This window comes from Podospora anserina, chromosome 2 (assembly GCF_000226545.1).
Source record: "Podospora anserina S mat+ genomic DNA chromosome 2, supercontig 2".
Lineage (NCBI taxonomy): Eukaryota > Fungi > Ascomycota > Sordariomycetes > Sordariales > Podosporaceae > Podospora > Podospora anserina.
Genome location: NW_001914858.1, coordinates 3,218,528 through 3,232,582, shown reverse-complemented (window position 1 = coordinate 3,232,582; position 14,055 = coordinate 3,218,528). Strand labels below are relative to the sequence as shown.

Genomic DNA, 14,055 nt, shown 5'->3' with positions numbered 1-14,055 from the left:
ATTCAAAGGGCGGGTTACTGTGTCGGGCATAGCAACCAGGGCAGGCGTGAGGGTCAATTTTAGCGCCTAGAACGAGGGCGGCAACAACCAGGGCGACAAGTTCAAAGTTCATGAATCATGAGCAGATTTAGAAGAGATAGGATCAGCGAGGAATCCTCGACATGAAACAGAACGCTGTACGTTCCCCTCAAACTTCGGCCATCACATTTCATATCGGCCAGGCACAAACCATTGTTGTTGTATAAACTCTAACTCCAGCCACAATTGTCACATACGACCATACCTGGCAGAAAGCTCGGGATCCCGTCCGCTCTCCCCTAGATAAGCTGCCAAGGGCCAGACTAGTACTCAGGTGGGTGACCACTGGGGAATCCCTGGTGTTGTATGTTTTTGCTCATTTTTGAGCTCCACATGACCCCATCACCAAGTCTTGGCATTCACCATCAGTATCTACCTTAGACGCCCGAGGATACACAATTAGCAGCCACAAAGCAGTGTAGCCTGGCTGGAGGATTCATTCGTTCTCTTTTATTTGATACTGCCATAACTAATGGGGATATTGTGGCTACAGCTTCAAGGCACGATCCAGATACCTTCCTAACGCAACTTTTCATCCCTGTTCCTGACTTGGCCAGTTTGGGCGCTTCTTCTGGTTGGCGGGCTTGGAGCAGTTCGAACTCGCGTGAGGGATCTGGCGGGTTGGCTGCCGATATGACCATGCCGATAAGGGCGGAGATGGAGAAGATTTTGGTGGGCATATTGTTGGTGATGGAAGGCGTGACTGCTGAAATTGATAGGTGGCGGTATGGGTTATCAGGGAATATTTGTCGTGAAAAAAGAAGAGCATTATGAGATCATGCAGCGCGAGAGTTTTTGCGTGGCTATCTAAGGTACCTATGCAGTTTGGTTGGGAGCACAAAGGTGGTACACAGCCCAAAAGCGTCATTACTGAGCTTACCTGTAGCAATACAAACACTTTAAATTGGGCTTCCCCATAGGTACAAGACATGGAAACACCATGGAATTATGTATATCATTCGAAAAGAACGAAATATGGATGGAAAAATGATTTTCTCTAAATTCTCTTCCAATATAAACAGTTTGATGTGCCTAGTTGAAGCCCCTTTTCGCGTTCCCCGGCCAACACCTCCATCATTGTTTACTTACCCCCTACTCACAAGCCCAACTTCCCCCACCCAACTGGAGCCTCTGTCCTCCAAAATCACGACCAATCCCTCAAAACCCTCCAAACCATCCCCGTAGTCAACCCCCTATTCCCAATCGCATCCCCCGTCCTCCCCATCCTGCAAAACCACCCTGCCGGCCACCCCCCATCCTCCCCCCTCTGCAACCCCAACAGTTCCTCAAAATCCCCCCTCGCCACCTCCCTCCCCAACCCAACAACCTGGCAAGCCCTCACCCTCATCGCCAGCGCAGCCGTATTCCCCGCAGCCGATACCCTCAACCTTTCCAACAAAGCCCCCTTCATATGCTCATCCAACCTCCCCCACAAACCAGGTGAACTCCCCTTGCACTCATTGTAGAACAGCGCGGCAAAATACAAAAACGCCTCTGGGACGTAGTACCTGCTGCCGTGAACATACGCCCTGTTAGCAAGCGAGTTGATGACAAAGTCAACAGTGGGCTTGAGGCGATCGTCGGTTTCAACGGGAGTAGAAGAAAACTTGTTAAAGAACCGAAGGACATTAACGCAGACTACAGGGCAGGTGTGCGGACGGGAAGAGCTAAAGTAGACTTGGATGATACCATCGGCGCTCGTGTTGGCTGCCATGGCGGCCATGGCTTCTGATGGCGGCACCACCGAAGAGAGGTGCTGTTCTGGCAGGCTGAGGTAAGCGATCGACGTGGTATCTGCGTCGGCGGGGAACGTGTTGGTTGTGAGGACTGGTTGGGAGGAGAAGTAATTCCAGAACGGGGACGAGGTGGTGGCGGGTTTAACTTTTTGGGACGAGCTAGAGGGGCTCTCGTCTAGGAGTAGCTCCACGGCGGAGTCTGGATTGGAAATGGTATCGACCGGTGACGAAGCTGAAGATACCTCAGGTGATGGACGGCTTGGCCAGGTGAGATACACAAGCTCTTCCATTCCCGTGAGCTCCCATAGAAGAAGCTGCGAAAAGTTGTCGCGGAAAGACACGTCCTTCCCTTCGAACTCAGAGAGGTGGTTACCCGCTCGGGACCTCAAGAACCCCTCGGCGCGAATTATAGTGTCGTCAGGCAGTAAGAGGTTCGTAAGAAGACGAACTAACTGCGACCTTTCGGGTCCCAGACGACCGACCACCTCGCCTCTCAAACCGAGACTACGAGCCGCAAAAATGTTCTCAACACGGTCATCAAGGAAAATAGTCCGAGCAGGGTCGATCCCAGTCTCCTTGATCAGGTGCTGGTAGATGCACAAGTCTGGCTTGCGCATTCCCGTGTCGCAGGAAGTAAAGATGCGATCAAAGAGATGCCACGGGAATTGGATCTTTTGAATGCCGATGAAGTGGTCTTTGGCAATATTCGAGAGACCAAGAATCCTAACCTTGGCTTGCCCCGATCTTGTGCGTGCTGCTGCGAGCTTCAGGATCAGATCTGTCATCTCAGCATCAGGGCGGAGTGTCAACTGAGCTTGCTCAAGTGACTCGGCCACTAGCTCTGGTGTGGTCTTTAGCTCGGTAGCCAACAGCTGAGGTCCGGAGTTAGCATTGTTCATGCATCTTGAGGGTGAAAGAGAACCTACATACCTTGTGTGCCTGCCCCGGCGACAAGAAGCCCCGCTCATAATCTAGCCAGATGGTGGTATTCATCATGGCGCGGATGGTTTTCTTTGGAAGGGCAGTAACAGTGCTTGCATCCCAATGGAATAACACATCGCCCAAGTCAAATATGATGTTGTCATATTGGCGAGCCATTGTATAGGAGACACGGCAGCGTGGATAGAGGTGATTATGTCAGACCAGAACGATGATTTGGGAGAAAGCAAATCAACCAAGCAGAGTTGTCATGCGACAAACAGCATTCCAGAGCAACGCTGCTCAAGCCATCTTATATACAACCGGGAAGCATCCCATGAGTCGGGGAATAAGCAGGAAGCACACCCCTGAATCCTGATAGTTTGGTTGGGAATAGACAGGGGCTTCTCATCGCTGCAGGAGTCGATCTTCGATTCTGTGCGTCTGTCTCAAGATGCATGTCTGACGGATGGTTTATTCCTGCGAGTGATAGAGCGTAGGCCTCGGTTCGAGACAAGTCAGGAATTCAAAGCATGTAATGCAGGGGCGTTGTAAGTGCCGAGACTGCGAGGTATCTTTGAGGCGAAACCGATAAGGACACTTAGCTACCAAACTAGTGTTTATGGCATACTCGGTTAAGGTGAAAAATGCGGTTGTCATCGTCTTGTCAAATCGCACCATGGCTACAGCCACAAACGTCAAAGCCGACTGGCCGGTATCTTGCTGCCTGTTGTGATGATAATGTACAACGGGCCTTAGTGCTGAGCAACGGTTTGCCGTTACATTCAGGCCCATAACTAGCGGGTGGAAAGCGGGCGAGACTGTTCGCTTGCGGTCTTAGGTGGTCTGCTCTGCGACATCGTGGGTTGGTGGGCAGGCGCTAGCCTCCACTAGCGGGGGCTTCTTTTGACTGTATTTCAGGATCACGGCAGCAGGGCAGTCGTGGGGTGACATTGACGCCCCTGAAGAGAAAAAAATGTCAGTAACGAGTTCGAGGCGGTGACAGAATCTGACAATGCACCTACCCAGATAGGAAGCATGGATGATGCAGAAATCCCAGGATCGGACAATTTGGAGGGCAAAAGGACCAAGAAAGCCAAGAAGTGGAAGTATATGTAAATAGATGATCGATAGTAGGGGAGCGATAAGGTTGTGTCACCGTGTTGTATTGACGCTAGTAGAGAGTGTGCCATGCTGTTGCATGTTATGTTCTTGACAGACTCTGCTGATAGGATCCATAGTACCGGTGCCGGTTGATAGATGCCAGTGGAAAGACCCACAGCGGTATGCCTGAGATGTATGCGCCATGCATGGAACACGCAGAATGCATATCGGCAGAAAGCCAAAAAAGGGGTGGTACTTGATTGATCTGTTGGGTATCACCTTATCGTAAATTCACCCACTCGGAGGGGGGTTTCTAAATCTGATCCTTTGAAAGTGGAGGTACCGACCGGGACATGTCCCATCCGGAGAGTTCCTTCCCAGAGATTGGAAAGAGACAAACAAGCTGATCGTTCTTTCCCTTTCTCAACTTCTGATGCAAGGACTTCCAGGTTTATAGGAATTGGAAGTCAAAGGTTTGAGCAGGCTGAAGTCGAGTTATTATCGATGATAAGCGCTGCATAGCTGACACTAGAGTTGGCTAGTTCTCAATTGCAAGTTGATGTATTCGATAGAATGATTGGTTCCAAGTCCAATTAGGATCTGACAAGGGACGGGACTTGTCTGACCACAGCAAATACTTAGTGTAGTACACTGCCGTTGACCTCCGAATTCCGAAATCTCACGGGCCAAGAAACAAGCCAAAGAGAGCTGAACGGCCCCACTTTCAACCGCGCTCAGTTCACAGAAAAGTGGGGGTCCCACAACGACCTCACATGTTGACTTGTACCACACACACCACCATCTCACCCACTCATTCGGTAAACTGTCTCTGCAGTAGTCATCCGGCTGATGAACACAAACCCGTCTATACCGCTCCGGATGTGTTTACAAACGAAAGCTCTGTAATCGCTTGCAAGGCCTGCTCAATCGTATCATCACTAAACCCAAACCAAGTCAACATACCGAAGAGAACGGCGCCCTTGGTTGGATACCACACCAGCATATTTTTTATAAAACAAAAGTGGCAGCTTCTTTAGTATTACACATCGTCTGGTTTGCGCTTCGGAGGGAGTGATAGCGGCTTGGGGGGCGACTGGTGGTGGAGGTTCACGCCAAGGGACTGAAGAACATCTGGATATCAAGAAATATGTCTGAATTTCCCACACGGCCTGTAGCCCAGCTTGTCGGGTCCAATGGTAGGTAACAAATCATCTTTTGATGACACCCTTCTGTGTACTTACAGACAACATTGATCCCCCTTAACTGCATCTCCCTATGGGCTTACATGAGCTGAGCCCCACTTCAAGCCTTGAGCTATCTGACTGTCCACGATGAACAGTTTGAGATCATCGCTGTCTTAGGGCCACTCATCCCCCCCATATGCCATGCTGATTCTCCCTCATCCCCTCCACGAGTACCCGCCAACACGCCGATTAGACAGACAGAGACATTCACAACGACCTTGACCCGCCTCCCCTTGAAGAAACCACTTACTAACCCCCTCACCAGGCCCCATCCACGCCCTAACCTACTCCTCCCCCCCCTCAACCTACATCCTAACCGGCTCCTCCGACCGCTCCATCCGCCTCTACAACCCCACCTCCACCACCCCCTCCCCCCTCCCCAACTCACCCCCCACCGGCCGCCTCATCCAAACCTACACCGGCGCCCACACCTACGAAGTCCTCTCCTTAAGCGTCTCCTCCCTCAACGACCGCTTCGCCTCCTCCGGCGGCGACCGCACCGTCTTCCTCTGGGACGTAACCACCGCCCTCCCCCTCCGCCGCCTCGGCTCAGCCTCCACAGCCCACTCCCACACCGGCCGCGTAAACGCAGTCCTCTTCTCCGGCCACGACGACAGCCTCGTCATATCCGGCGGCCACGACACAACCGTCCGAATCTGGGACGTCAAATCCAACAGCAACAAACCTGTCCAAGTACTGAGCGACGCCAAAGACGCGATCACTTCTCTTGCTGTCCCCCAAAATGGGAACCCAGAGGTCATAACCGGGAGTGTAGACGGCAGAGTGAGGAGTTACGACATTCGTATGGGACGGTGTACCACAGATGTCATTGGCACGCCGGTCACGAGCTTGAGTTTGTCTAAAGATGGAAAAACGGTGCTGGTGGGGGGGTTGGACAGCAAGATGCGGCTGTTTGATCGCCGGGATGGGACTTGCTTAAAGACGTACGAGCACCCGGGTTGGAAAAACACTGAATTAAGAGTGCAGAGTTGTCTTGGTGGAAAGGAGAGGTATGTTGTTGTGGGGGATGAGCTCACTTCCGAGGCGGCGGGGGTGACGGGAACAACCAGTCAGGAGGAGGGCAAGATTTGGGCGTGGGATTTGCTCACTGGAAAGCTGGTCGCCACGGTGCCGGTGCCTTGGGGTGGTGATGCCAGTAACAAAAAGGTTACTATCGGGAGAGATGGGAAAGAAAAGGCGAGGAAGAATGTGGTTAGTTGTATCGCGTGGAAGGAAGGGGGTTTTGGGAACCAATTCTGTGTTGGGGGTACCAGTGGGGTGGTCAACGTGTATGGCGAGCTCTAGAGAGACGTCATTAGCCAGGTTTGGTTGTCGCATCTTCTTTTCTTCTATTTAACCTAGTAAAACATGAACAGTGAAGCCCCTCTCTCACACAACATGCTGTATGCATTTACTTCTTGCATAATTCTTTGTTGCCCTCTACACCAAACCGTGTAGCCTCCCTTCCACCCCTAACGTTACCCCCCTTTTTCGTAGTATGTATATGTAACAGCGTCATTAGAATAGCCAATAAACCAGTCAAAATCCCCGCTTGCGCCAGACACCTGTTTTGTCGCTCAGTCTTTCCCAAATGCCTTCCCCTGTGTGGCGTGTGAGTGCATGATTATAGTCATAATCCAAAATAAAACCCCCGTCCAGAGAAGCCAAGGATCTCGATGATCAAAATGTATACAGTGCAGCCACGTTGGCGTCAAGCTCATTACCCTTGACTGACAAACTTGAACCAGTTTGGTCGGCAGTCCTCTCTATACAAGAACGACTCTCCGTCCGTGAAGCGACCCGTCACACAGCCCTTGCACTTGGGCGAGTTGGGGCAGTTGAAGAAGGGGATATGTTGGTATCCGATATCGCGGAACCTGTCGGTCACTCGTCAGCGTATATCCCACAAAAGTCATTAGAGTGACAACATACCAGTGGATCCTGCTCTTATCCTCAAACAATCCCAGTCCAATGCTATGCACCGGCGCATCACCCCATCTCTCGTAGAAGAAATTCCCAGTCCGGTCCAGGTGGTTGAAGTAATCCTCATACGCCTTGCTCCTCCAGAAGCTCATGTCGGCAATCTCAAAGTTCGACCAGAAGTGGCAAGTCGAGTATCCATTAGCCTTCTTGTTATGGTCTGGCCGGCGGACCTTATCCGTCAGCCAGTCCATGGCGTTGTTCTCGTGAACATACTCGGGGTGCTCGGCAATGAATTTCAGGGTCTCGGGCCACAGAGTAGGGATCGAGTCGGGAGAATCATAGAGATTGATGGTGAAGCCGTAGGTCTTGTTGTTGTCCTGCATGTAGCGGAAGACGTCATAGTCGACATCACAGAAGAAGTGAACCTTGGGCTCCACGCGCCAGTAGTACTGCGTATTGGCCAAAGCAGGGTGGTGATAGAAGAGGCCACTGTTCCAGCGGCACATTTGGTGGTAGGAAATCATGTCGGCGTATTGGACCTTCTTGTCCTTGAGAATCTGGGTGGATTCCTTGTAGAGGTCCATGTTGATCCATTCGGGGACAGCCCAGTGTTCCTTCGGGATGAGTTCGTAGCGGCATTCTGCTTTGGTAAGAGCTTGCGTCTTCTTCTTGAATTCTTCGGTGAAAGGGACATCGTTGAAGAAGGTCCAGGGGTAGTTGAACTTGTGGTTCCATGTTCTTTCGAGGTCGCGCATGGAGGAGAGCATGTCGTTGAGCTCCTCATTTCGTACGAGGGCAAGTAGGGTGGCATTGATTCGGGCGGTGCCCGCGGGGCCGGGTGCATATTCCTCGGATGCGTGAACTAAAATGCCTTCTGGCTCTCCCGTTGCTGTTTAATAGCAGTGTCAGCGCGCGATGCCATGGTGTATCGAAAACGGGGTTGGCGTACGGTCTAGGTTTGGATCTCGTTCGAATGACTTGATGATCTCTTTGACCTTGTGTTTTGGTGGTGATGTCGGCTTCAGGACCTGCCAGATGAAGAAGAACCACATCACCACGGCCGCAAAGCCCAGGACCCTTACGGGGCGAGCAATGGCCATCCTTGCGAATCCGCCGAGGGGTCGGTATGTCGTGGGGTTCTCGTATCGGTGTCAACTGCCGGCGAATACGGCCTTGGAGCCTGTGATGTAATTTCGGTGTTAGAAAGGTCAAAATGGTCGTGACGGCGTGTTTGAAGCGTCGGTCGCGTGTGTCTTTTGTTGGTTGATGGTTGCGACGCCAAACCCAAACTGCGTCGTTCAAATCAGCCGTTGGCTGGTCCCTTCGGCACGTTGGACTGGGTGGATGGCAATTAAAGCAGCGCCCAGCGCAGTGGAACCAGATGCGGGCCGAAAAATTCACGAAAAGGGGCGGCAGGCGGTTTGATGTCAGCGATAAGGGACGATCAGCTCTTATCTTCGTGGCCCGTGCGTAGGGTTCTTCAAGTCTTCTGGAAGACTTGACCAGTTGACAATTCTTAACTCTCTTTTGTGTCGAAAAAGATATAAACATCATAAGCCTCGCATTGGAGAGCCTCTGGTCTCTTTTCCATTACGTTACCTCGTGTGGACTTGGAACACAAGGTATGGTGTTGCAGCATCTCGTGTCGGTTATTCCCAAACCACTTCAGCATGTAACTAGGGTACCGCGTAAAGTGGTCTCCCGTTTCGCGTCCCACCCAAGAAAGCTTAAAACAACAAACATCCCCGGGCAGTGAACCAGCGGAGAGCCTGCATCCACCCCTTGACCTTGAGGCGGCATCTGGGTTTCTGAAATCCGTGTTGGCAGAATGCTCCGCTTAGGGAGACCAGATCAGCATGGCTTTTCTCGCGCAACTGGGTGCCTCGACCGATGAACTGGTGGACGCCATCGTTGGGATTCCCGAAGTAAGTTCCACCAAGGCTTGGCTGTGATCCTCAGTTTGACTAACACGACATAAGTCTGATCAAGAGACCCGAGATATTTTTCGGGAGGCTGTTCTCCGTCTTCTTCGCAACCATACCTATCTTAGGACCAATCAGTTTGAGGTCGAAGACAGACTCAAGGGCCTGGAGGAACGTTTCCGTGTCGTTGGAAGGGATGCACTTGCAGATGCTTTTCGTAAGCGACTCGAGGCACTGGAACCGCACCACAACAAATTTACGCCTGATGTCTTCCACTTTCTCCTCGAGCTCGCCGACCAGCCGGCTCAAAAGACTGACCTCACTGCGCTTGACGCGCTCATTGAACCCGAGGAAATACCCCCACCAAAGTTAACATGGAAAGACATTGCTAGAGAAGATGGTTGGGTACAGGAACGAGACATTTGGCTCTTCAACCGCCACGCCCCAGATTCAAGTGACGACGAAGACGTCGCCGACCTCAGAACGGTCGCTTCCGTTGAATCACTCACATCAGCTTCCTCGGTAGACGACAGAGCACCACGCACAGCATTGGACAGTGCGTTCAAACCCCAAGGAGAAGAGCTGCTGCAACAAGTCAGGGAAGCACTGTCATGGCGAGACGCTTCAACAAAAAATGGAGGAGAACAGCCTGAAAAAGTGACCATATCAACATTGCAGTTGCTCCGAGAGGTGTTGTTTATGCTTAGTGGCTTACCGACAACCTTTTTCGATGCAGACTGTAGCCCAAGTCCGCTCTACCAGCTCCAGGGGATTTCAACGGAAGCATCAACCGCTCTCTTTAACTCCTTTGCTGAGTGCGGTCGTAAGCTCGCACCTTTACGAGCCTTTTCCAAAAGGAAAGCACAGTCGCCTCTCTTGCAGGTCTTTGAGAGTTCTCTACAAAAGGCCCTGACCTCGCTCGACGGTAAGTTGGCGAGAATTCAAGGCAGATATGTTGCGATTAAGGAGGATGTGGTGGTGAGCTTGGTGGGCATCTTGACCGAAGTGCAGCCGATTCTGAAACCACTCTATGCGCTCTCGGATATCATCCGCCAGCTTCAGGAGGAAAGAAACACTCATGGCTTCAGATATCTTGAGCTACTATACGATGCGGCGGGGATGGCTCAGCTCCAAGCGCACCGGGACACCTACCATCTTTTAGGTGGTTTATTTCTCGACTGTTTTCAGGTCTATCTCAAGCCAATTCGCCTGTGGATGGAAGAAGGAAGACTTCTGGCCGGGGACCGAACATTCTTTGTGTCGGAGTCCTCTACCAAGCTTCCGTTGCCTCATATTTGGAAGGGACAGTTCAACTTGCTGCGCTCCCCAGAAGGCCACCTGCACGCACCGCGTTTTCTCAAACCTGCTATCCACAGAATATTCACTGCGGGCAAAAGTATTGTGGTGTTGAAAAACATGAAGCGACATGCGGCCGCCAGCAAATACCGAGCAACAGACGAACCCAGGATGGACTTTGCTACTGTTTGCCCAGACCACCTGGAGTTCGCCCCCTTTTCGGAGCTCTTCAGCGCCGCCTTTGATGCTTGGATCCAGAGCAAGCACCACACTGCAGCGGCCACTCTTCAAGAGCTACTCTACAACTCTTATGGACTGCTCCAGAGTCTAGACATGCTTGAAGAAGTATACCTCATGTCGGACGGCTCCAAATCCGACGCCTTGGCCTCGGCTGTCTTCAGACACCTCGACAACTTTAGCAGCAGCTGGAAAGATCGTTTTACGTTGACCGAGATTGCTCAGGAGGCTTTCTCGGCATCTATCGACAACTATCGCATCTTTGCCGAAATCGATCCTCGTACCGTTGTTCACAGTGCCATTGCTGGCCGGAGCTCTGTTCGAGTCAACCTCCCTGCTATCCGTCTTGGGTGTCGTCTGAACTGGCCAGTGCAGGTTGTAGTCACAGAGGAGTCAATACAGGGATATCAGACGATATTCACCTTTTTGCTGCAGGTCCGCAGAGCGATACATGTCTTGAAGCATCCAGTCAAGAATTTCCACCCCCGAGGAAGCCTCGCTGCGACGGGTCCAATGGGGCAATACTACATGCTGCGAACGAAACTCCTCTGGTTCTGCGACGCCATCCTTACCTACTTGACGACACTCGTGCTGGCTCCTAACACAGCAAAACTAAGAGCTAACTTGGGAGATGCGGGGGATGTGGACGACATGATCAAAGCCCATGCCACCTTTGTGAACAGAATCATCCATGAAGCATGCCATGGCGCCAAATTGCAGCCTATTCGGGACTGCATGCTGGACATTTTCGATCTGGCTATCAAGGTTGCGGACGCGCAGAAAGTAGAAATGGCGAGGCTGGAGAAGGAGGAACATGAGATTACAAGGTTATCGGTGATCTCTTCTCCTTACACCTCACCAGTGAAAGCCAAGGCCAAATGTGCGGCAGCAACACCGAAACCAAAGAGAAGAAATGACGAAGACGAAGACTCGGACAAGGAAAACCAAGGTCTGGAGTGGAAAATCAAACAGAGCGCAAAGGTTAACGAGGGGAAACCGCACCATCTCTTGTTGAAGGAGTATCAAGGTGATTTTGAGAGACACCTGAGGTTCGTTGCTGGGGGGCTCAGGGGCGTGGCGAGGGCCAGCAAGGAACAGGCAGCCGTGAAGTGGGATCTGCTGGCCGAGATGTTGGAGGTTGGGATCAAGGACTGATAGCGTAGTAGTTTCCACCATAGTATACCTACATTGTATCCCCTGGCCATCAACCTCCTCTCTGGTGTGAGACGCGCACGAAATTTAGTCCACAAACTGCCTATTTGGGCAAGCGTCACACGAAGGCCGTGCCAAGGTTGTGTGGCGGCCAAAGCTTTGGTGGGGCTGCTCCGACGATTGAATTGATTGACCTGAGGCCCATGCTCAACTTCGCGGTCCTCTTGGGGAAAAAGCACGACAACGTCCATCAACGCCTCAACAAGCGCATTTCGCGTTCGGCCGACGGCATGCACCATCATCCAAGTCGCATAAATACACCAAACATACAGAGATGTCGAAGCGTCAGGCGTCAGAAGCTCTCGAGGAGCTAGTAGGCTCACCAGCCTCCAAGAAGTCCAGATTCGACGACTACACCAAGAGCCTAACCCCCAGCGCAAACGGAGATGATAACCACACGAACGGACTGCAACGGATAGAAGACGAGGAGGAAGGCGATGATTTTGACGATGAAGTGGAGGAAAAGGCGCCCATCAGACAAGCTGCACCGACAGCAGGCTACGACGACTTGTACCTCGACACCATCGATCGCAACGTCCTCGACTTTGATTTCGAAAAGCTCTGTTCCATCAGCTTGTCCAATATCAACGTATACGCATGCTTAGTATGCGGGAAATACTTCCAAGGCCGTGGCCCAAAGTCACACGCCTATTTCCACGCGCTCGACGAGGACCACCACGTCTACATCAACATGAGCACCCAAAAGGTGTACGTGTTACCCGAAGGATACGAAGTCATGAGCAAGTCCCTCGACGACATCAAATACGTCTCCGATCCGCGCTACACCCGACAAGAAGTCGCCGAGTTCGATCGCAAACCTCGCACCTCCCGAACCCTCCTCGGGAAAGAATACACCCCCGGTTTCGTAGGAATGAACAACATCAAAGAAAACGACTACCTCAACGTCATAGTCCAATCCCTCTCCCACGTCTCCCCGCTACGGAATTATTTCCTTCTAGAAGACCTCTCCAAGCGCGACGAGCTCGTCAAACGGACCTCAATCCTCTTCCGCAAAATCTGGAACCCACGCGCCTTCAAATCCCACGTCTCCCCCCACGAGCTCCTTCAAGAAATCTCCCTCCGCTCCAACAAACGCTTCACCCTCACGGCCCAATCCGACCCGGTGGAATTCCTATCATGGTATCTCAACAACCTCCACCTCGGCCTAGGCGGCTCAAAGAGAAAACCTCATTCCTCCCCCATCCAGCACATCCTTCAGGGAAAGCTAAAAGTAGAATCCCAAGCCATCACCGCCAAAGCCGACGCGAGTGACAGGTTACGGTTTGAAGAGTCTGCCCAAGTCCAAACGGACATCTCTCGGTTCTTACTCCTCACCTTGGACCTCCCTCCCGCGCCTTTGTTTCAGGACGAACAAGAAGCCAACATTATTCCTCAAGTCCCACTGTCTTTACTCCTGGCGAAATACAACGGCGTGAAAGCCCAGGAACTCAACGCCCAGCGGAAGCGATACAGACTAATGCACCCCCTCCCGCCGTTCCTCGTTTTTCATGTGAAGCGCTTTTCCAAAAACAAGTTTGTCTCTGAGCGCAACCCAACGATTGTGACGTTTGACGCGAGGAATTTGGATGTCGGGCCGTATGTTGAGCCTGATCCTAGTCACTGCCAGCCGGGGGAGCCGATATGGTATGATTTGGTCGCGAATGTGGTGCACGAGGCGGTGAGGCAGAAGGAGGATGTGGCGGATAGCGCGGTGGGGGAGGAAAAAAAGACGTGGAAGGTGCAGCTGAGGGATAAGAGCCGGGAGGGAGAGTGGGTGGTGGCGCAGGATTTGTTTGTGGAGAAGATTAGGGAGGAGCTGCTTTATCTGGGGGAGACGTATCTGCAGGTTTGGGAGAGGAGGGATAGGCCTAAGGTGCAGGGGGGGAGTAATGGGAAGGGGAAGGGGAGGATGGCGTGACTAGGAGTGATGAGGGGGATGGAGAGGTTGGGGTTGAATGGTACGGTGTAGAAGATGATTGATGATACCAGATTACAGTACGGAAGCAGTTAAAAAGCTAGGAAAAAGCAGCAAACATGGGAAATGTAGCACATAAAAATTGCATAGAGAAATTCAACTCCCAAACACTTTAACATGTGGATGAGAACTAGTACCTGACGGTTATCATCGGCGGTTGATGTACCCGACACTTACTGATAAGACAACAGCATATATTTCCTGTCAGCAATAACACTAGCAGCAACATACATGACGAAGCCCATACTTCAAAATATTTCTTTTCCTGCTTTTGCAAAAATCGCTAAATCACGCGCTGCACGCCTTGATCCCTCGAAGCATGATGAACCCAATCCATTCATTTCCCGACAATTTCCCCGCCCCCTTCCTAAATATCCCAAAAGTCATTTCGCGCATTTCAACCATTGAAC

General features: G+C 51.8%; 5 protein-coding genes across 5 annotated transcripts, besides 1 other annotated feature; 3 read left to right on the top strand and 2 right to left on the bottom strand.

Annotated features, from left to right (window-relative positions):
- The first annotated feature begins 268 nt into the window (after positions 1 to 268).
- Positions 269 to 403: a sequence feature (rRNA 5S pseudogene?).
- An 819-nt stretch (positions 404 to 1,222) lies between these two features.
- PODANS_2_9220 (uncharacterized protein) lies at positions 1,223 to 2,782 on the bottom strand (the record flags this gene model as incomplete). Its single annotated transcript, XM_001911691.1, has 1 exon — positions 1,223 to 2,782. One exon carries the CDS (start codon positions 2,780 to 2,782, stop codon positions 1,223 to 1,225), a length of 1,560 nt encoding a protein of 519 aa, XP_001911726.1.
- Positions 2,783 to 4,983: 2,201 nt separating this feature from the next.
- On the top strand, positions 4,984 to 6,385 carry PODANS_2_9210 (uncharacterized protein; the record flags this gene model as incomplete). Its single annotated transcript, XM_001911690.1, has 2 exons — positions 4,984 to 5,032; positions 5,346 to 6,385. The coding sequence occupies 2 exons, from the start codon at positions 4,984 to 4,986 to the stop codon at positions 6,383 to 6,385; spliced, it is 1,089 nt and encodes a 362-aa protein (XP_001911725.1).
- Positions 6,386 to 6,800: 415 nt separating this feature from the next.
- Positions 6,801 to 8,103, bottom strand: PODANS_2_9200 (uncharacterized protein; the record flags this gene model as incomplete). The annotated part of the gene is made up of 3 exons (XM_001911689.1): positions 6,801 to 6,957; positions 7,013 to 7,892; positions 7,953 to 8,103. 3 exons carry the CDS (start codon positions 8,101 to 8,103, stop codon positions 6,801 to 6,803), a joined length of 1,188 nt encoding a protein of 395 aa, XP_001911724.1.
- A 756-nt stretch (positions 8,104 to 8,859) lies between these two features.
- PODANS_2_9190 (uncharacterized protein) lies at positions 8,860 to 11,613 on the top strand (the record flags this gene model as incomplete). Its single annotated transcript, XM_001911688.1, has 2 exons — positions 8,860 to 8,928; positions 8,995 to 11,613. 2 exons carry the CDS (start codon positions 8,860 to 8,862, stop codon positions 11,611 to 11,613), a joined length of 2,688 nt encoding a protein of 895 aa, XP_001911723.1.
- A 331-nt stretch (positions 11,614 to 11,944) lies between these two features.
- PODANS_2_9180 (uncharacterized protein) lies at positions 11,945 to 13,588 on the top strand (the record flags this gene model as incomplete). The annotated part of the gene is made up of 1 exon (XM_001911687.1): positions 11,945 to 13,588. One exon carries the CDS (start codon positions 11,945 to 11,947, stop codon positions 13,586 to 13,588), a length of 1,644 nt encoding a protein of 547 aa, XP_001911722.1.
- Positions 13,589 to 14,055: the final 467 nt, after the last annotated feature.